This window comes from Centroberyx gerrardi, chromosome 3 (assembly GCF_048128805.1).
Source record: "Centroberyx gerrardi isolate f3 chromosome 3, fCenGer3.hap1.cur.20231027, whole genome shotgun sequence".
NCBI lineage: Eukaryota > Metazoa > Chordata > Actinopteri > Beryciformes > Berycidae > Centroberyx > Centroberyx gerrardi.
The window spans coordinates 18,750,838-18,771,456 of NC_135999.1; the positions used below are offsets into that span (position 1 = coordinate 18,750,838).

Here is a 20,619-nt window from a genome sequence, read left to right on the forward strand (position 1 = left end):
ATCAGCCCCAAAACATTGCATTTTCATTATGCTGTTCCTTTAATTTTAAACAATTTAATCAGTGAATGGTAAGATGTTATTATGCTCATTATAAAGTATTAAACTAATGGTCTTAATCTATTTTGTTTAGTAAAAGTAATGGGCTGCATTGGTCCTTATTATTCCTTGATTATCTGAATTATTAGGCTACTGGCAGAAAACAGGAAGAACGTGTTATTGGTGCATTCCTGGACAATGAGCATATTTCAAAGGTGAAATTCAGTGTCATTCTCCTTTGATAATATATAAAGTATAGAGATCCTTGGGACACTGCAAAATAACTCTTACTTTGAGTATCTTATTGGTGAGAAGCTCATTTTGGAGATGTGATGACATTGTAGGTTTGGGGTTCCACCTGTCCTCCTGGTGTGTTGTCTCCTAGTCTCCTTGAACCATCAACCAATGAAGATTTCAACAGCATACATAAAAAGCAAAACTGTAAAATTGCTAGATAAAGCAAATAAACAGTAATCAATAAGAAAATACTGATGGACAAGTGTTCTCCATGCTTTGTAAATGTTTGTAAAATGATAAAACATCAAGTGAACATGAGGAGTGCAGCAAGGTAAGTGGAGAATGTCTATCTTATTGCTAAATGTGATGATCTTGAAGTCCAGTTTAATTTTAGTTATGTTCTTCATTATGGACTGTGGACTCCTGAGTGTTTTGTTCCCACAGTGGTGAGTTGCAAACCATGGATGATTGTTTCTACCAGGTGTTTTTTCAGGTTTGTGGGATAGTATGGTCCAATACCACTCTCCAGTCGCATTTCCCTTTTAATAATGTGACACTTTATTAATCCCCGTAGAGAAACTCTCTTTTCACTTGCCCCCTCCACAGGGAGGTCAGAGGTCAAGGTCAGCTCCAGAGCAGCCAGCACCCCTGAAGCTGGCAGGGATTTGGGGTCACGCTCAAGCACTTCAGCAGGGTAGATTCTTGTCAACATGAAGGCTTGAATCTCCAATTGAAGAATGTTCTCTAACACCACCTCGCCTCAATAAAACCAAGCTATATTAACCCAGTATATAAATATAACCTATATTTGTGTACTATTGTTTGGCTTGCAAAGACATCTGTGTGAGGCAATCAAGCTATCCACCAAGTTCTCTATTTCTGCTGCACGCCAGAGGGATTTGTCCCCACGACCGATGACTAACACATCACCACTTAGTAGTTATATTCTACTTTGGATGATGAGGAGCAATAGGGCAGATTGCTGATGCTGTACTGGGGCCATCTCAGACAATAAGCAAATAAATAATAAATACATAAATGTGCTATAGTTTGTGCAGTCTGACATATCCACTGGCCAGCTTACATTAGAAAAGCAATAAAATGCTATTGTGCTAATGAGGATCTGGATTTAACCTGTGACATGTTGCATCATCTCACTATAACGTGGCTCGTGTTTGCCACTAACAGAGCTATATTGTTCTCTCCGTTGGCTATGGTGATCGCTCATGATATTTTTCTGTTTCGGCAGTTTTCATAGTCTTTCCACAGGAGGATGCAGCAGAAGTGCCAGCCTGCAGGATGCGCTGGTTATGTGGACGTGCTGCTGTGCGCATCCTCCTGCCTCCCTCCTCCCTCCTCCGGCGCGCACAGCTCGGACTCTGATTGGTGGAAGCCAGCAGGAAGGGAGCTCGGGTCGTGTGAGCTGTCAAGTTCAGACAGACCAGCCAACTCTATAAACCCGCTGCCATAGTCCCTCCACTCTGCACTAAAAAATCATACAGCGCCAGTTTCTCTGTAGCCGTCTGTGGGGCTACAGCGAAGTCAGGACACACCTGCGGACGTTTCCACCGCGTTTGAAGAGAAGTCATTTCCCCGTAACTTCCCGGAAATACAGCGCAGAGGGCATCGGTGTGAGGATGGCCGCGTACAAGCTGGTTCTGATCCGCCATGGAGAGAGCTGCTGGAACCAGGAGAACCGATTCTGCGGATGGTTCGACGCGGACCTGAGTGATACCGGGGTGGAGGAGGCGAAGAGAGGCGGACAGGCCCTGAAAGGTGACGAAGGCTCAAACTCTACTTTAATACATAGATACACCATCAGATAATATCACAGGGGGCCTAATCAGCCTTTCTCTCGGTCTTTGGATTAAGCCACTGCAAGCCAGCAAGCCGTGCTTATGCAACCCGGCCCGGCTGGGGAAACAGGTAGCCAGGCCACTGCGACAAGACAGGCAGGGAGAGGAGGGAGGGAAATAACAGAGTATCATGTTCAGAATGGGCTAGTGCTCTTCTTTTTAATAAGACAATGAATATTCATGCATTTCCACGAGAATATATCGTTTTTGTATTGAGCTTGTTGACGATTTACTCGTGTTACAAATAGGGTGACCATGCGTTTTTGTTTTAGTGCCTTCACCCCGGCCAGCTGGCGCTATTACCAGTAATATTCCTGAACCTCCCTTCTCCACAGCTCATGATCTCACACACCTCTCTAGCTGGTTCCTTGGTTTTGTATCATCCGTCATTATAACTTTGTCTCACATATTTAACCATGTTCCCTTTGCTATATCTGTGTCTCTTCCTCCATAGCAGTTCCTCAAACCATGTCCTCCATTAAAACTATTACAAAATTAACTAGGCGGCCTTTACTTGTGGCCATTACAACATCATGTATCTTATAATAAAAGCTGTTTAGAGGAACACTGTTTGACCATCAAGCCTTTGATATTGAAGACAATGGGATGAATCATGTGTAGCACAAATTGTGGCTTTGTATAACAGTAAACACAAGTAAATGAATACACTATACACAATAGTTGGCCTTTCGCCATGTCATTCCCTTCCACATCCCTTCTTTCTCATCCATCTTTTATCACTAACAGGCCTACACTGTTTATTGAAAAGGGGGAAAAAACTGTGGGAAATGCAAAGATTAGAACCAACTAGGACTGAAACGATTCCTCGAGAAACTCGAGTAACTCAATTACTAAAAATCATCGATGCAAATTCTTTGCATCGATGCATAACTAGCCACCATATTGATTTACGTTCTTAACTAGCCATTACATATAGCCATAATTAACGTGCATTCTTTACTAGCCTTCATGTCATCCCGTTTTAATATTAAGTGCTGACTCCGCCCACCCGGGCCAGTTTCGGCGTACGCCGGTAGCAATTACAAGTGGACCCTTGTATTTGCTATCGATGCAAATTCTTTGCATCGAAGCTTCGTTTAATCCATATAACTATATACACACTCAGTGTTTCGCACGGATGATTATTACTGTTGCACAACGCGCTGGAGAAAGAGAGAGAAAATAGCGAGGGGCGAAGAGAAGAGACAGGCCAGAGAAAACGACAGAAAAAACTGCAGCATTTTATTTTCTGTGGTTATTTTCTTGAGCAAAACTTAGCTAACTTAGGGACATCATAACTAGCCACCATATTGATTTACGTTCTTAACTAGCCATTACATATAGCCATAATTAACATGCATTCTTTACTAGCCTTCATCTCATCCCGTTTTAATATTAAGTGCTGACTCCGCCCACCCGGGCCAGTTTCGGCGTACGCCGGTAGCAATTACAAGTGGACCCTATCCTACAGTCCCTGCTCTCAGCGGAGGGAGGGAGCTACGCTGTGTGTGGGAAGCGCTGTGATCGTCAGACCTCTCTGGATTAGACAAGCAAGTAGAGAAAACCAGCATCAGCCGAACCAATTTATTGCCAAATGCTTTGGGATTCAACACATTAACATTGCTTCCCATGGTCAGAAAAAGTCGGCAGATTTGTCGCTAGTCGCTCTTGAGAAATAAAGTCGCCAGGGGGGTCTGAAAAGTCGCTAAGTCTAGCGACAAAGTCGCCAAGTTGGCAACACTGGATCCGAAACTTTGGACACTTTCTGTCGTTTTCTCTGGCCTGTCTCTTCTCTTCGCCCCTCGCTATTTTCTCTCTCTTTCTCCAGCGCGTTGTGCAACAGTAATAATCATCCGTGCGAAACACTGAGCGTGTATATAGTTATATGGATTAAACGAAGCTTCGATGCAAAGAATTTGCATCGATGATTTTTAGTAATCGAGTTACTCGAGTTTCTCGAGGAATCGTTTCAGCCCTAGTCACAGCGCTTCCCACACACAGCGTAGCTCCTTCCCTCCGCTGAGAGCAGGGACTGTAGGATAGGGTCCACTTGTAATTGCTACCGGCGTACGCCGAAACTGGCCCGGGTGGGCGGAGTCAGCACTTAATATTAAAACGGGATGACATGAAGGCTAGTAAAGAATGCACGTTAATTATGGCTATATGTAATGGCTAGTTAAGAACGTAAATCAATATGGTGGCTAGTTATGATGTCCCTAAGTTAGCTAAGTTTTGCTCAAGAAAATAACCACAGAGAATAAAATGCTGCAGTCAATTTGTGAAAGCCTGAGCTTCATTCATGTTATTATTATGATAGTCACACACACATACACACACACACACACACACACACACACACACACACACCTACTCCCCTCACAGTGATGCATAAAATACCCCAGAAAGCAAAATATCAGGTGGTGTAAGTAGCAATTGGAGCCTAAAATGCACCAGTCCAATACAGCAGGTATATTCAGTTTAGTTTGATTGCAGTGAGTAGGGTCAGCAGGTGTAGGGCAACCCTTCAACATAGTAAATAAATGTACATTAGCCAGTCTTATGAACTTGTATGATATTTAGGCCTAATAATAAATATCAATAATAATAATTATTTCACCTCGTTTTCAGTAAATCACAGTGTCATATGGACAGCTTCGTGCGGACAGCTTTTCTCTTTTGTATATTTACTATTGCTCTTTAATAAAGCAAAAGTATTTCTTATCCGATTACTCGATTAATTGATGGAATAATCGGTAGAATACTCGATTACTAAAATAATCGATAGCTGCAGCCCTAGAACCAACATATGAATTATCTGTAGTTGGCAAACAACTGTAAGTTGTTTATGTCAAAATATCTATTAAGGGATTTGTCAAAATCCCTAGTAATGATAAATACAAAGACGTGTCATTCAGATCCAGGAAAGAATGGAGCAGGAGGTCAGGCTGCCAAATAAAGATACCTTCCTTATCATTCCTTATCATCAGCTGTTTACAATGTAAAATTGTGCTATTCATGCTGCTGGATTTTTTAGGGTTATGTGGAGGGGAGAGGGAAGGACCAGGGCAGTTTTCGAAACAGTCCTCCACATTATTCCTTTGTGCATGCACACACTCTTGTTGGCTTTCTCTGACCTACAAATAAACCTCCAGGGAAGGTTGCCCTTATGAATCTGACACACCCTCCAATGAAAACTGCTCACAATTGGTGCTCCTCTCTGACAAGTCTGTGCAGGACCGGTCTGCAGAGCCCACACTCCAATGTTCTTTAACTAGCTCTGCCACTGACTAAACAAATGTAAATGTATGAGTGCTGGTAGAAGAGCAATTTACAGTGGCGATGTTTTCCCATCAAGTGGAGTGAAATTGCATCGAAAAGGATTTTTTTCACCTTTAACACCAAGAAAGAAATCACATACATAACCTTACACTTGTTCATAAACCATTTTTACACATTGCATATGCTGTCTCTCTCTCTCTCACTCACACACACTCATGAACGTATACATCTAACATTTACTTTCTTTCTTTCTTTGTTTTGCTTTTCATTTCTCTCTCTCCAGATGCTGGCTATGAATTCGATGTGTGCTACACCTCTGTCCTGAAGCGGGCCATCCGCACCCTGTGGCTCGTTCTGGACGGCATCGACCAGATGTGGCTGCCCGTCCACCGGACCTGGCGCCTCAATGAGCGCCACTACGGCGGCCTGACCGGGCTAAACAAGGCGGAGACAGCAGCCAAACACGGAGAGGCCCAGGTCAAGATCTGGAGGCGCTCCTTTGACACTCCTCCCCCACCCATGGAGGAGGAGCATGACTTCTATAACAACATAAGCAAGGTGAGACGACAAGGAAAACACTGAACCATCGGCTCGTTCTCTCTCTCTCTTTCTCTCTCTTACATACACAGACATCTCATTTACATTACCCATTTCTGTGTTGCGGCAGGACCGACGCTATGCCGACCTGACGGACGACCAGCTGCCAAGCTGTGAGAGTCTTAAGGACACCATCGCCCGGGCACTGCCCTTCTGGAACGATGAGATTGTCCCCCAGATCAAAGATGGAAAGAGGGTTCTGATTGCTGCCCATGGCAACAGTCTCCGGGGCATCGTCAAGCACCTTGAGGGTAGGGTATAAATAATATTGATATAATAATATTAATAATTAATATTAATATGAAAATGTTTCATACTTCATTTTGTTTTTTGAGTTTTTAAATAAAATTTGCTTGTTATCATCAATTTAGACAGCAGAATTGTACGTCACGATCTCCCAAAATCACCTTGTCATCATGAAATGATTGCACTGAAAGACAATAAACGATAATATTGAATTATTGCCCAGCCCTAGGGGGTAAGGGGAAGGAAGAGGTTCAAGAATAATGCAAGAATGAATGGGTGGCTAGATGGATGGATATCTTAAAGCCGCAGTAGGTATATTTGGAGAAAAATAGGAAGACAAACACACTTGTCCCCCCCCCCCCCAAATGTCAACTTATTAAACTTATCTGTGGTGGCTTTAAATACGCTGATGGACAGACAGCAGAAAGACACACGCATGCAAATGGGTTATAAGCTCTGCATGACTCTGATTGTTTGCAGGTATGTCAGAGGAGGCCATCATGGAGCTGAACCTGCCCACAGGCATCCCCATCATGTACGAGCTGGACAAGAACCTGAAGCCTGTGGGGCCCATGCAGTTCCTGGGAGACGAGGAGACAGTGAAGAAGGCCATGGAGGCTGTGGCTGCTCAGGGCAAGGCCAAGAAATAGGCACCTCGCCCCCCGAGGGCCGGAGTACAGATCAATCATGTGCTGTTCAGTTACCAAGTTAAAGCAAGGTTATTTATGTATCATCACATACATACACACAGACACACATGCTATACACGATGTACTCATGCACTTCAGTTCAATTCTACCCAGTTTTCACACACATACACAACATTACAATCTGGTGTTTGATTTGATTGGTCTATACTTTTGCGACATACCAAGGCATTGAAACACAGTTTTCAGTATTAGACAATGGGTATCAGCTGTGATATGGACCATGATAAGCACTGACCAAAATGCAAATTAGGGACCAGCAAATAGCAGCAAACATAGACTAACCTTATAAAGTCATCCCAAGTATTCCTCTTTACACCCCCCTGTAGATGAAGCTGGGTGCGAACAGTATAACCAAGGTAACACTGGCTATTGTCAAAAGAGCATGTTGATATGCTCTGCACTGCTGATTTCTGTTTGCTGTGGCATTGTGTGAAATTGAATAAATGTTATGAACCATTATGTGACTAAATCGCTTATCAGTGTCTTGCATCTTTTTACATTATGTTGTCAGCCAGTCCTGTTGGGCTGCTCCTGTGTCATCCTTCTGTGTGAATCGCATGGTATGGGAATCAGTGGATGGGTGCAATCCCTTATGAAAAAGAACTATAGTAATCATTTAATACTTTTCAGAGGCATAGTATAAATATCACAGCACAACAATAATTATAGCAATGTTATACTTGCTCTACAGAAGATAAAATAGAGATCACTATAAACTCACTATTGACCACAGATACACCGTAGGTTCACATAGAAATATTATAGGAATGTTGTGTTGTGTTGTGTTTTTTTGTTAGGGATTTATAATTTTCCTCCCTCCTATCCATTTTTTCTAGGATTGTTAGGATTATTATATGGATTGAGAATATGAATTTAGCGGTTATAAATTGCCATAAATTAACCATAATAATGCATGTTAGATAGTGTGATAGTAGTTTTCCCCACGTGTCCCAGAGAAGATAAACCTATTGTGATAATATAGTGCTTCCATGTGCCTCAACAAACATGGCGTAGCTAGCCGTCCATCCTTCCGCTGAGCGTGTGAACGGCCAATCAAAATCGACACGGGCCCTTCGTCACAGCCAATTGGCTGACGATCTGCTCTTCTTGAAAACATGTCGCCCATGAAGCTGTGTGTTCCAGGTGAGTCCCGTAAATTTGTGCGTAAACGTGCTTCTAATGCAGATTTAAAGCACACAGCATGTTGTGAGAGTATTTGTATGTTTTAGCGTTTGTTTATGTCGCCATTTTTTTTGCTAGAAAATACAGCGGAACTCCAGTACGACAGTGAGAAATCTCTTTCCTGTGACTAACCAGCTCACATTAGCTGCCATGCGCTCGAGTGTTGTCGATGCGTTGCTATTTAACTTGATATTTCGTCACTTTTATCTGACTAACAGCCGCCAGGAAAGGGCATATCGCTTCAGTGTAAGACGATGCATGTGTTTTGGGGCTAGTATCCCACTGCTCCACGATAAACAAGTGTGTAGTTCGGTTGGGACTCGTAGCTATCTGCAAGTTGTTGACTTTTACTTTCCAAGGCAGGGCTCCTCGGCAGCCTCTTGACGTGCCCTGCCCATCGCCTCCGGCGGGACAGCAGCAGTTTTAGCATTCCAGTTCTCACTTGTTTTGATTCACCCTTCATGTAAACGGGAAATCCTCACTTTTATTGCCTTGATTGAGTATAAGCAGTGGTATTGCCAGCATCAACAAGCTGTAAAAAAACTGGTAGCAAATTGGTTCACATAGAAGTTGTATGAGGTCTAATTGTGTGCGTGTGCGTGCGTGTGTGTGTGTGTGCGTGCGTGTGTGTGTGTGTGTTTCAGTGTTTTGCAGAGTTACACATAGGCACAGTTCTAGATAGTAGCAGCCTGGGTTGGTGTCAGTCCTGGCAGATACAGGGTCAGCTTTTCTTGTCAGATAATGGCAAGGGAAAAGGGTCAAAGCGGCCTGGCCAGTGATTTTAGAGCAGTAGTTCTCCTCTGCCTCAGATCAAGGGGAGTTTGGGCCAAAGGCACAGGTCTAATATGAGTTGAATCCAATCCTTTGTGCAGACTGGAGTTTGTTTGTCTGGGAGGATGTTGCCCTGTCCTAGTTTGAACTTACGTACCTTATATATCGAAGCATGTTCTTCTATAGATTCTTAGGCAGAAGTATTGGACATGTAAACATGTCACTGGGACATCTAGCCCAATCTAGTCCTCTCTAGCGGTTAGAGTTTTTGTTAGAAGTGTGGGGATACTTATGTACAACCTTTCCCCAACCCATCTCCCTCCTTTGGTCTTTCAGTGCCTCTGTATTTGCCCTCTTGTTTGTACCCAGGTGACAAGCTATGCAGCACAGAAGACTGTATTCCTGGCACAGGCGTGTACCTCCGACATGGCTACATATACTCCTCACTAGCAGGCTACGTGCTGAGGAAAAACGAGGGAGAGGAGGTGAGGGGTCGTGGGTGTGGTGGGTGCAGGTAGGAGAGAGGGGCGTAGCTGTAGCAGAAAGCTGTAGAAGCAGTGTCAGCTGTGTTGCAATGCAAAAATAATTGTATTGCACAACAAAATAGGTTTGTTCAGTGCCTCAGAGGAAATATGCATTATTATGTTTTGTGTGACAGGTCTTTTCTTCAGGCTGTTTTCAACTGGAATCATAAGGACTGAACAGGTTTTGTGCGTCTCCACGTGTGTTTGCATTCATGCGTGTGCTTTCATCTCTTTGCAGTTGCCAGTGATCTCAGTGGTGAGGGAAACGGAAACGCAACTACTGCCAGATGTAGGCGCAATAGTCACCTGCAAGGTATGGGTCAGCCTTCAGCCACTCTACACACTGGCCACTAAATACACACATGCTGCACGCACTTTCCAAAAAGTCACATTCCAGTTACCGTATGTACACTGGCCAACAAAGTACTTTAATCTTGATCGATGACGTTGTGCAAGTTAAGGCAAGAGTTGAGAAAGGGATCTGTATATTTTGCAAACAGCACACACATTTTTATGATAGACCAAGATGTAACCACTACCAGATTGCAGAAAGTGAGTGAGTGCCTTCAGTGATCATCTGGTGCCTGTCTAGCCACTGTTAGATATTTACTCGTACTAGTGCAGTGCCCGTTCGCCCCGCTGCTGCACAGAGCGCTGTTAGCTTGTTTATTCAAAGTTTATTAATATTGAACGTGTCGCGTGTCCAAATTGCACCAAATCCGACACTGCACGTCCTTGGGTCCCCAGCAATACACCCGCCAAGTGTGAAGTCGATCGGACGAACGGTTCTCGAGATATGCGAAGGACACACAGACAGAGATTCCTTGCTTTATAGTATGATCTCAGCAGTGCTACCAAGCATCAAACCAAGCCTGTGTTTTGTGTTGAACTTTGCTACTCTTTGATTGGACAGGTGACCAGCATTAACCCCAGATTTGCCAAGGTTCACATCCTTTATGTGGGCTCCACGCCGCTGAAGGACCGCTTCAGAGGGACTATCAGGTAACCACAAAAACTAAAGGCCTATACAGACTAGTCCCTCTGACAAATAATGAGGCTATGGTATTACAGTGAAACCCCAGATTATTCTGTTCCTAAACTGAGCTTACTCTCTCTCATTCTACAGAAAAGAAGATGTACGAGCAACAGAGAAAGACAAGGTGTGTTTGAATTCATGCTTTCAGTCAGGTCATCCATCTACCTTTCCTGTAGCCTCCTTTTTATTTATGAAACTGAGATGTCACGTTTAGTGTGAACTGCTACAGTATGTGGTACTACCCACTGAAGCCTTTCCCTTTCATCGTTTATAGGTGGAGACATACAAAAGCTTCAGACCTGGTGACATCGTCCTGGCTAAAGTGGTATCCTTTACCTTCCCCTGGGTCAATGACAAATACAAACAATTTTAATAATGCTTTGGTTGTTACTGTTGCTTTTTTAGTGCCTTTTCCTCAATAATTGAGTATCTGAAGTACAGTTAACAAAACGGCTTCCCAAAAAGTCATGTAGTGTGACCATGATTATTGGGAATGATTTGGTATTTGAAATAAGAATACTTGGTGGGGTGACTACGCCGCTTTTGCACATTTTTACCATAGTTCTTATATTTTCAATTTTTTTGATTAGGTTGCAACTGCTTTTAGATATTTACCCTGAATTCTTTCAAATGACAATTCCCCTTCTAAAATCCTATCTTGGTGATGTCTGATTCATTATCTGTAGTGTGAACATCTTTTGTGTTTACCTTTGTGTTGCTGACCCTTGACCTGTGATACCAGATTTCTCTTGGTGATGTGCAGTCTAACTACCTGTTGACTACAGCAGAGAATGAGCTGGGAGTGGTGGTGGCACACAGTGAAGCAGGTAAGGCGTGTTGCTCAATTAGATTTAGTTGCTCAATTTTGTCGGATTTGTTCTTGTTGTTTTTAAACTTGAAATCCTGGACGATACGAACACAACACTGCATACATAAATATGACCCCACTTCAACACAAGATGATGCAAGAGCAACTGTCCAAATAAAAGTGGAGGGAAAAAAAGTCATAGCAAATGATCACCTTATTTTATGTGACTGCAACTTTCACTACAGTGGTACTTAGGCACAGACGGTTTCAACTTCTTTCGTCAAGCATCCGCTCGGACATTGAGACAGTATAGAGTCATTTGTTTGTGGTGCCAATTTTGATCTACTAACCTGTGCGCACCTGCATGGAAATGGGGCAGACACCTGGCAGGGGACATTTGGTACATTTGACTCAATACTCATTATGCAGAGTTGCAAGAGTAATGATGGAGATTGCAATGCTTTTAAGAAAATAAGACTTGGGCCCATATTTCCCAGGCAACAATAAGACTATTTTCTATAAGAAGTACTGAGCTTGTATTGAACTCTCTTTCCATGTTGGACCAATTCTTTGGTTTTGTAGAAAAAAAGCCTCATCCACAGGATAGGGACCCCATTTTTGTGAAGTCACATGCCTCTCTATAGTTTTCAGTAAAACTTTGAACTGAATTTATATTGTGATGTTAATGACACAGTACAAATGTTTACCTATGTTCCTGTATCTCTGTCTCTTTCATCCCATGTACACCACATTTGCCTTCCTGTAAACCAGGTGCCCAGATGGTGCCCATCAGCTGGTGTGAGATGCAGTGCCCACGGACGCATGCCAAAGAGTTCCGTAAAGTGGCGCGGGTGCAGCCGGAGTATTTGCAGGCATGAGGTGGCTGCAGCAGGAGCCTGAGCCCTGAAACTTCTTCCACAAGGAACACACAGCTTCCCCTCCCCCCTTCACACAAACACAGGACCTGTCCTCAAGATCTGAATGAATGGACCGCATGCATATCGTGGGCTATTTCCTGGCTTGATGTCTTTACTATTTTTTAATACCTGTCCCTCAGTACATTATGTCGTCATCCACTTTTGTCAGCTTGAAACAGGGAAGCAGCATCTCGCTTAACTGCAAAAGTCTGTCAGGGTGCATTATAAACAAGCCAGTCACTGTTGTTAAGGCGGTTTTTCTAAATCGAGATGTAAGTTAATGTATCAGCAAGGCTCAAGCATTCCATAGGGCTACAATTTGAATAAATGGGTTTTCAAGTTGCCTCCAAAATGGCCAAGATGACAAGCTGATAAGGCAAACAAAATGACTGTTTACTCAGGACGTTACAATGCAACCTCCAACCTACAAAGTGATATTGCGATGTTGCCTGGCTAAAGAAACCAGAATTTTCCAATTGCTGAAGAAAAAACAGTTTTTTTCCCAGCAAATATCTTGGTTAGAGCAAAATAGATGGCAGAGAAGTTTTTCTTTTCTTCATAGATGCAGTATTCACTCAGTTTGGCGATGTTATGGCATTTGAACATTTGTTCATCATCAGCTTGCTGGCAGGCTGAAGCACTTGGTGCAGATTGCTGGTTGCATAAACCCATTTGTTAAATGTTAGCCCAGATTACATATCATGCAAAGAAAACATGGATGAACAGTGAATTTTGTAACCAGACAGATTATTGCAAAGGGCAACAACTGTATTTGGTCTGAAACAAAAAGACTTGAGACCAAAAATGCTGCATAGCGAGCGCTGCGCTTCAGAATTGGCTGGGAGAACTGTATGATGTCATTGAGTGGCTGAGTTGTTTTATGTGTATGGTCCATATAAGTGGTTTGATGGAGATGATGGGGAAAAAATCCATTAACCTAGTTGAAAGACAGTTGGATCTTCTGAGGCTAATTTTCCTTATTCCTATCCAGCTTTTCCAGTTTCATGTAACGGGATAGGGGAATAGGCTGGGGGTCGTCTGTACACCGGTTCGTACGTTTTTAAGGAAAGTGAATGTGATTGATAAGTGAGCCTTATGTTCAATAATCATAAGATAGCTAACACACATGGAATATTGAAGTACAACACATGATAGTCAAATGTGTGCTTTCTTTTTGCAGCACATTATCAGAACTAAATGAGTATGACCCTGCAACAACCAAGGAGAAATGTTATTTCTACTTTCACTTTGAAAAAACTTTGCCTTTCCTCATTCTGTTTCTGTCTAGAGGTCATGTGCAAGAATGAAATAAAGTGATTATCAAAACCCTCAGCATGAGTTTTTCCTCTTTTTATCCAGACTGATGCTAGTGACCTACTTGAGTGAGTCGATTAAAGTTCAGGAGTGACTCTCATGTTTGACACATCCATTTCCCCCCCCAGCGGTGCACTTTCACACAGCTCCTCATACCAATTTACCTCTGGCAGGAAAGTTGGTCACATCCTATCTCACCATCCAATCACTACGCTCTTCGTTTGATACATCAGCTATACACCTCAGTCCACTTGCTTTTGCGTCCTGCCAGCTCACAGTTCCCCCAAGTCCAGTAGGGGTGTTTCAACATAACCTTAAACTGCAGTTCAGGGTTGATCTCCCTCTGCTACATGCCCTATACCTTTCCTTGGGTCCTCATCACTCTCATTTCTGTCATGAAAAATATTGCACTAGTGAATAAGTGTGTAATCAAAGACAACAAAGATAAAGTCAATGTGTTACCTGACATTGCATGTAATGCATTTAGTATATTTGTCATTAATAAGATGTGGACATAACTGAACAGTCTATACATCAAAGGTACCTGATATCTATGCGAGTAGCTAACTGTTTTCTAAAGTCCTTTGCTGTACCTTGTGTTAAATGTCTGGAAACCTTTTACAAGGGAAAGCACATAAATAAGGAAAACATAACTTTTTAGCCCGTCCCAGTATAGCCACAGCACCGATCCATATGAATCACATGAGTTCTGATGATGGCTTCAAACCAAAAAGGCAAGAACATGTAAAACTCAAGTTTTAGGTAAAAACCAGCCCAGTTCAACTAGATTTTCATGTCAACTTTGAGGACATTTAATACATGTACAACTTTCATTCTGTGATTCTCTGGTATTCATTTATATTCAAGTTTAATAGACAATCTGTTGCAAGATGAATGTGGCCTCATTGGAACCAAACAAACAGAAGAGACTGGCCTCTTTCCATAATATGAACAGAAACAGTCAACATACATACAAAACCACACATTTCATTCAACCACACACAGCTCCATTCAAGTCTAATACAATCCCCTAGTTTGATCAATCATCAAAGCGGGTTGATCGACATGCATTGACGTCAATGGAGAATTTCTTATTGGACGGTGCTGCAAACCCAAGTCCTGCCCCCCTGCCACTGAAGTCCATTCGGCGGGACTGAGCGCGCTCAAACTCTCCCTGAAGCGCTTGCTGCAAGTTCTGCTGTGCCTCCTTCCCCAGCGCCATATTTTCTCGTCCAGCGCCCGCTCCAGCTGGCTGGGCGCCCTTTTTGAAGCCACCCATCAACCGGAGGAACTTCTGCTGTTGTGCAGAGCTGTCGAACTGGGCGGTGCCCCATTGGCCCAAACCCTGAGGAGCATAAATGTTGGGGATATATATTAGAAATTAAGTACAGCAAAGAAAAAAGTCAAAGGTATATTAGATTATTTTATTGTGTTTCCAAAACAGTTTTATTTGTTGACACCAACCGAAGGTTTAGCAGGTATTCGAGGTTGAGATGCCTTGTCAATCTCCATTTGTAGAGCCAGTCTTCTTTCCTATGACAAAAAGCAGCTGTGTTACTCATAAGTTACAAGTATTAGTGTATCACTTTTTTTTAACCACAGCCTACTTATAATAATAAACTTTATTAATATAGCACTTTTCAAAAAAAACAGCCTTACAAAGTGCTTTACAAAGAAAAGGCAGTGGCAATAAAAAGACAGCAAATACAACATAGAACAGCACAAAATGTTACCACTGAAAATCTATGTGAGAGCAAATATATCATAGATGTGAAGCAGCCTACACAGTTCAGCAGTATAGCAGAGAGGAGGTGAGTGAATGATCCTGGTTCAGTGTCTGTAGACATTGCCATGCCTCCTAATTGCCACTAGGGGTCAGGCAAGCTAACTATGAGTGAGTGAGTGAGTGAGTGAGTGAGTGAGTGAGTGAGTGAGTGAGTGAGTGAGTGAGTGAGTGAGTGAGCAAGTGAGCGAGCGACTTTACAGGTCCATGAGTTGCTTTGCATCTTAAAAATACAGTCACTAAAACGACTGTCAGTTATTATATTGCTTTCATATAAAGGACATATTGCATTGCAGTGATATGATTCACAGGAATGGAACGGAACAAGGACAAAAAGATGTCAGCCATCTAAGCGGATCTACTGTATCATGGAGATGTGTGTGATTATGAGAAGAGGCAGTCTACCTGGTTGATGGTCACCTCATCTGTGTTTCCAGTCTTCTCTGACAGGAAGACCACATCCATGTGGGGCGTCGCCTGAAACACAGCCGAGGGTAACTCACCACACAAACACAACATCCAAGCATGGTGTCAATAACCTCAGACCACACACACACTCACCCCTTGGTCTTCCTGCTCATCGTCCACCTGCTCTAATTTGATCTTCTTACTCTTCTTCTTCTTTTTTGCGGAAGTGTCAACACCCTCCTCTGCTTCTTTCTCACTCTCCACCTTTATTTTAACCTCAGAGGAGCTCTTCTTCCTCTTCTTTTTCTTGCCGTTTGTGTCACCAGCCGCTGCTGCAGTGTGTGTTTCCCTACTCCGCTCCTCCTCCATGACTAGCGGTTCCTCCTCTTCTCCCTTTGAGCTTGCCGTTTTCCTCTTCTTCTTAGGCTCCCTCTCCTCTACTTCACTGGCCTCCGCAGACACTTTTCTCCTCCGCTCCTTTATTCCTTTTTTCTTTCGGCTCTCTACCTCACTCTTCTCTTCTTCTCCTCCTCTCTTCTTGTTGTGCTTAATTTCTTTTTCCTCCTTTGCTACAGCTTCAAGCTTATCTTTGCCTGCTTTCTTCCTCTTGGCGTTGTGTTGGATCTCCTGTGTTCCTGCTTCGTTTGCCCCCTCTGGAGTTGCAGCTTCAAGCGCAGTCTTTGCCTCTTTCTTCTTCACCATTACTTCCTCAACCACTCCGGTCTCACCCTCTGGTGTCACCAACCTCTCTCCATTGTTCTCTGATTTAATTTTAGCTTTCTTTTTCTTTTTTGATACCGTTGTTCCGCCCTCTCCTTCCTCTGTAGGTTCAGTAGTTTTATTCTCTTTCTTCTCAGTGGTTTTCTTTCCCTTTTTCTTGTCTTTACTTTGCTCCTCAGTCTCATCGCCGCTTGCAACTAAAATATTGGTCTTTGCCTTCTTGGCTTTCTTCAGCACCTTATCCTTTCCTACTTGTTCTTCCTTTACATTTTCCTCCACTGGTTCAAACTGTGCGGACTTCTTTTTAATTTTCTTCTGTTTTTCTCCTTCCTCCTTTGCCAAGCTCTGTGCAGTTTCCCCTGCATTTTCTTCCTCAGCCGGCTGTTTCTTCTTTTTGCCGATTCCTTTGTCATTTCCATTCTTTTCCTCGACATCATGCCCGTTGGCATCATTCACAGAGTCACTGACAATCTTTTTCTTCTTCTTCCTTTTCTCCTTTTCACCACCGCCATCCCAATTTGAAGACTCCTCTACTTTAACACTTTTATTCTTCTTTTTCTTTTCCTTTTTCACTCCCGCTAGGCTCCCCTCATCAAGAGAACTGTCTTCCTTTTCAGGTGCAGCGGCTTGTCCTTTCTTGCTTTTCTTCTCTTTCTTTACAAGACTCTCCGTTACACTCTGCTCATCCCCCTTGACAACCTGCATCTTCTTTTTCCCCTTGCCCACTGGCATCTCCACAGCAACCATCTTCTGGCCTGCCTGGTGAGAGAAATCTAATTGCTGAGAAAGAATACTAAATAAAAACATCGAGGTTGCAGAATGTGTGTGTGTGTGTTTGTGTGTGTTTAAGAGAGCAGTAGACACTAACCAAAAGTCTGGCTGGTTGCTTAGGCTGGGACTCCTGATCAATGTCTTTCTGCAGGGCCAGTCGTTTTACCTGCAGGGAACGGAACATGAAGTTGTATCAAAATGTATGTGGTTATAAAAACCTTTACAACATACCGACATGTCATTATGCATGTCTATGGTCTATGTTCTTGTCTTTGTCCTTTTGTCTACTTGTTAGTCCACCTGACTTGTCTCATCTTGTCTGTATGCATGTTTGCCTGTCTGTCCATGCACCTTTTCATCTGTTTGGGAAATTCACTAACATTTATCACACATGGTATTTTTGGGGCGAGGAAAGCTGTTAGGGAACAAATAGGGATTGTAAAGGTGGGTGATATGCTCAGGAAATGGGGAAGGGGCTTTGCAACTTCACCACTGTTTGTACCACTTGCAAATTTTAAACTAAAAAAACAAAATATTTAAAACACACAGGGTAAGTGTCAGTATAATGACTAATGTGGTACTCTGCACGTGTGCGCTCATATTAGTTATTCTGGCTGTCTATAAACCAAGTTGTGTTGTGCACATCTTACATTTAAGCAGCATTTTCTATGTATCAACCTTGTCATACAGGTGTGACTTTTCTGCCCTGGCAGATCCTTCTGATTGTTTTGCACAGCTTATGACAGGGAGCCTATGGTACACTAGCCTACCGTATAACTGAACACTCACTAACTCCCTCACTACTGTTAACAGTTGCATCAGTGCTGCTACACTGGAGCTATTCTTTGGTTTTGAATGTAAACTTGTAGTGTGCTCATGTTTAGTCTACATACAGTATGTCTTATATGCATAGTCCTGTTACGTTTATTCCTACACCTAGTGCGTCAATCCTGTATTGTGTATCGGTCTTCAGTGTGTGTGTGTCAGTGCCAGCACCAATTAAGCAGGTAACGTTGTACTTGGAGAATAAAATAGATTCTGATAGAAAATCTGCTATCTGATGATGCAGGTGAGTACCTTGTCAATGGCAATCTCATTGGACATATGTACTTTCTTCTCCGAGACAAAGATCACGTCCTCATCGGAATCCGTCTGAAATCAAACATAAAGTAAATATAGTCTTATTCATTAAGGCAAATTAACATGCATTCAGCCCCACTGCACATACACATATAGAGAACTGTTATCACAGAGTAGCCCTGTTGCTACATGAGGTGTTTTGTTACTACATGCTTCACCAAAAGCAACATGTAAAGGGGGACTTGCCACTTTTAGTTGACACGGCTACAATGACAGCAAGCTAAAAGCATTTTGCAGACAAACTGAGCTGCCCGAGTTTCTTCACTGCACCTCCTCTAGTCTTAAACCACGTTAGCTACCGAACTGCTGCTAGCTAGCATTAGCTAAGCAAGAAGCCGACTAGCAAAAGTAACGCTGACATTGAAAGGAAATGTCAGTAAACTGGTAAGACTACTATATTCTCATTCCAGTAAAATACCAATCTAAAATCTGAATAGAAAACAACAGTTTACTCACTTTGCACACTCTAACAATTCACGTGGGAACGCGTTTACTACTCTCTTACCCCGGAAGTAGTTTCGTCCTCCTGTTCCTGTGACTTGCCAAGCGTCTATAGCAACGCGTGTGTGCGTGTGTGTGTGTGTGTGTGTGCGTGTGTGTGAGTGTGTGTGCGTGTGTGTGTGTGTGTGTGTGTGTGTGTGTGTGTTTCTGAGCAGAAGAAGTTGTTGTATTGAAGCTGAGCCTTTAAGGGGATGATTCAAGTTTTCATTTTTTCCAGTATTTTCCAATATTTTTCCCCAGGTAGGTGTCTCTGGGACAAAATACATTTCTGTGACCTAATCTCTATTTGTAGGGTCTATAAAATGTAAAGTGCTGGGGCCCAAAACTGAAAATTTGATTTACAGTGGGTTCTTTTTGGGAAGGAAAGTAGGCCTAATAAGCGAGGGAGGGATTAGTAGAGGAGAGTGAGAAAATGAGAGTAGCTGCAAAAGAAAAGCTAAAAAAAAGGACAGAAATGAGAAGAAAGGTAGAATGACAAGTGTGATTATAGCCTGACCTAATATGGTGGAGAGTGTTTAGTTTAGTGACTGCGTGACTGACTGGATCTGAGATGTGTGCATTTTAATTTGTGATGGAATCGAACGTATTAAATGCATCATGAAACATTGCTCTGTTCTTGTGAAGCCTGGCATAGTGTTTTATGTCATTTGTGGAAATAAGGAACACAAAACTTTCCTCCTCAGGAATGTGACCCGTCCAAATCCAAATCCACAAAAGAATTTGTAATCAACACCTGGCCTTTCATTGCTGATGTCTCTGCGCCTTTCTGCTTTTGGGTCAGAGAGAGACAAAAGGTGCAGAGTAAGGAGATGAGGAGGACGTTGAAGACACTAAAAGACCATGGAAAGCATTGGAAGGATCCCTTAAAAATTTATTTTCATATGCACCGCAAGTTTCCATCTGAAACTTAGCTCTAGGACATTTCAAAACAAAAAGCCTTCCACAGTATTTAACCAGAAAGCCATTTAATTTGTTATTGTATGAGAAATGGTTCAGAACAACATCATACCCTCCTCTAGGGATTCACAGTAGTAATCGACTGTATTCTTCCTCGCTCCGTCTCTGCAAAGTAACTTACTGCAGTAAAGTGGATCCAAGGCCAGTGCACCGTAAAGGTTAAGAGGCTGAGGAAACGTCAATTTAACAACAAGAAAGTATTTAACAAAACACTTAAGAGTGAAGAAAATGTGCACCGATGTGTTAGCCACTTTGTGCAAATCACATTACAGACATTCATGTTATGCTGCCATAAAAGAGTGATAATACTATCACAAAGGCTTCTCAAAGGAAAATACCAGTGTTTTTTCACATTTGGGATAATTACATAATTACACATCTATTGTGTAGCGTTACTCCCTTAAAATCCTGCAATAATATTATTTCATTGTATACATAGCCTACTTATGAGATCACAGTCAGTGCCAACTACAAATCTAAAACTACAAATGGACTTGGAGCCAAACTCAGTAGTGTCATTAATGTAAACAGTACACATGGAAAATAATCTTAATTCATTTCAAATGTTAAATATATTGCTCATTCTGAAAGGTTCCAGTTAAATTCACCATGATGGATCATTGTTTCAGACTGAATGTTCTTGGGATATTTGATGGAATTTGAACCTGAATGGGATTCTATGAACAGCAGAATGTAATGTGATGCTGATTTACATTTCACAACACACTCAATCAATCGCCTTGCTGAATCTAAAGTGAGCAAATGAGATAGATGAGTGAAAAACTCACTAAAACTGGTATTTTCCTTCAAAATGTATATATAAAAA

At 42.4% G+C, this 20,619-nt stretch overlaps 3 protein-coding genes across 3 annotated transcripts; 2 read left to right on the plus strand and 1 right to left on the minus strand.

Moving 5' to 3' along the window:
* The first annotated feature begins 1,678 nt into the window (after nt 1–1,678).
* Nucleotides 1,679–7,437, plus strand: pgam1b (phosphoglycerate mutase 1b). The gene is made up of 4 exons (XM_071927686.2): nt 1,679–2,049; nt 5,692–5,966; nt 6,076–6,256; nt 6,732–7,437. Exons 1-4 carry the CDS (start codon nt 1,911–1,913, stop codon nt 6,899–6,901), a joined length of 765 nt encoding a protein of 254 aa, XP_071783787.1. The 5' UTR covers nt 1,679–1,910; the 3' UTR covers nt 6,902–7,437.
* Nucleotides 7,438–8,052: 615 nt separating this feature from the next.
* Nucleotides 8,053–13,531, plus strand: exosc1 (exosome component 1). The gene is made up of 8 exons (XM_071927706.2): nt 8,053–8,104; nt 9,284–9,399; nt 9,677–9,751; nt 10,352–10,440; nt 10,565–10,598; nt 10,749–10,799; nt 11,217–11,301; nt 12,054–13,531. Exons 1-8 carry the CDS (start codon nt 8,077–8,079, stop codon nt 12,158–12,160), a joined length of 585 nt encoding a protein of 194 aa, XP_071783807.1. The 5' UTR covers nt 8,053–8,076; the 3' UTR covers nt 12,161–13,531.
* A 387-nt stretch (nt 13,532–13,918) lies between these two features.
* On the minus strand, nt 13,919–18,856 carry knop1 (lysine-rich nucleolar protein 1). Its single transcript, XM_071927730.2, has 7 exons — nt 18,792–18,856; nt 18,273–18,347; nt 17,293–17,361; nt 15,858–17,183; nt 15,702–15,773; nt 14,978–15,046; nt 13,919–14,858 (listed from the first exon to the last, which is right to left on the minus strand). Exons 2-7 carry the CDS (start codon nt 18,297–18,299, stop codon nt 14,553–14,555), a joined length of 1,869 nt encoding a protein of 622 aa, XP_071783831.2. The 5' UTR covers nt 18,300–18,347; nt 18,792–18,856; the 3' UTR covers nt 13,919–14,552.
* Between the last annotated feature and the right edge of the window lie 1,763 nt (nt 18,857–20,619).